Genomic DNA, 1,481 nt, shown 5'->3' on the forward strand with positions numbered 1-1,481 from the left:
CACTGTCTTTGCTGGAGGTCTTGGGGAAATCTGAGAAGGAATTAAATTGTGCTGACACTTATGGCTGTGATAGGAGTGTTGTCTCTTGCTCCCCACTCTGATAGCAGAGGGGATGCTGGCTCTTAGGGAGAAGAAGGTGATAATCCCCATCCTGCAGAAGGAGAATGAGGAGGGAGCAGGAAATAGCTGTGAATTTCCTGCTCATAAACAGTTGTGTGATTTGTCACAGCCAGAGACAAAACTGTGCAGAGGGTGAACTTTGCACACAGGGCCCAGGTTGGGGGAGAGGAGCGAAGGGTGTTTTTGTCTCACTTCCCCATCTGTCTGTGTCACTGTGTAGAACAGCAGTGCCACTCTTCCACATAGCACAGTAATAATCAGCTTCATCCTCTGCCAGGGCCCCAGAGATGGTCAGATAGCCGGTGTTACTGGACGTGTCTTTGGAACCAGAGAAGCGAGCCGGGACCCCGGAGCCCTGGCCCTTGTTGGAATCCGAATAGTAATACAGCAGGTATCGTGGAGAATTCCCAGGTTTCTGCTGGTACCAGGACACAACATAGTCACTGATGCTGGTCCCACTGCTCATGGTGCAGGAGAGTTTCACGGTGTTTCCTGGGGACACTGACACTGAGGGCAGCTGAGTCACCACAGACTGGGAGCTGGAACCTGGAAAAAATGGTAGAAATCTGTCAACCCTCCCTGTCCATCCCCAGCCACTAGTGAGTCTGGTTGTGCATTGGCTTCAGCAGCAACTTATTTAACCCACTCTCCCCTGTTCTCACCTGTGCACCATGTTCCTAGTAGGACGATGAGGGGAGCCCAGAGCATGGTGAGGAGATTTCGTCCCTTGGGAGAAAACAGCCAGATCCACTGAGAAGGCCTGACAGTTTCTGCCCCTTATATTGATTCTACTGTGGTCGGAGCATCTAAGCTCCACCTTTATTCTAGTTTGTTCTTATTTTATTGGGTCCTTTGATCACATAGAGCTGGGCATGTGGGAGGAGAGACCATCCCTTAGGGAGGAGCTCCTGCTGTGTAAGGTCCCTAGCTCAGCTCCACTCCAGCAATGACCGTCTGCCAGGATCAAAGTTTCGTTGCAACACTCGCAGTGGAGGCTGCTGGAGTTCAGACTGTGAGACAGTTTCCATTCTAACCCCTCGTTTTCAGTCATTTGTAACTTTCCCAATCCTTCCTCTTTCGGCCTGTCGTTTCCCTGCTTCAGGGTTAGGAGGGGGACGTACTCCTCATCTCTGGACACTCATCTGAGAGGTGGCAGATCCCTGTTCAGATCTCTTCTCTTCATGAAGCAGAGAGCGGAAACACAAGCAGGGATGAATACCCGAACTATTGAGCTACATTTTATAAGGGAGGCTGTCTCCTCCCCAGTGGCCTTGTGTGGAGTTCGGTGGCCTGTGAGCACATCCACCAGATCAAGTCCCACAGGCAAGGTAGGCAGGACAGTTTGAGAATTATGCTGGGGC

At 51.3% G+C, this 1,481-nt stretch overlaps 1 gene segment (V, D, J or C); it reads right to left on the reverse strand.

The window, feature by feature from the left end:
• Positions 1-223: 223 nt before the first annotated feature.
• On the reverse strand, positions 224-869 carry LOC115661063. The segment is given in 2 exon segments: positions 224-666; positions 783-869. Coding segments are annotated over 2 exon segments (489 nt in total).
• Positions 870-1,481: the final 612 nt, after the last annotated feature.

The sequence above is a fragment of the Gopherus evgoodei genome, chromosome 13, assembly GCF_007399415.2.
Source record: "Gopherus evgoodei ecotype Sinaloan lineage chromosome 13, rGopEvg1_v1.p, whole genome shotgun sequence".
Lineage (NCBI taxonomy): Eukaryota > Metazoa > Chordata > Testudines > Testudinidae > Gopherus > Gopherus evgoodei.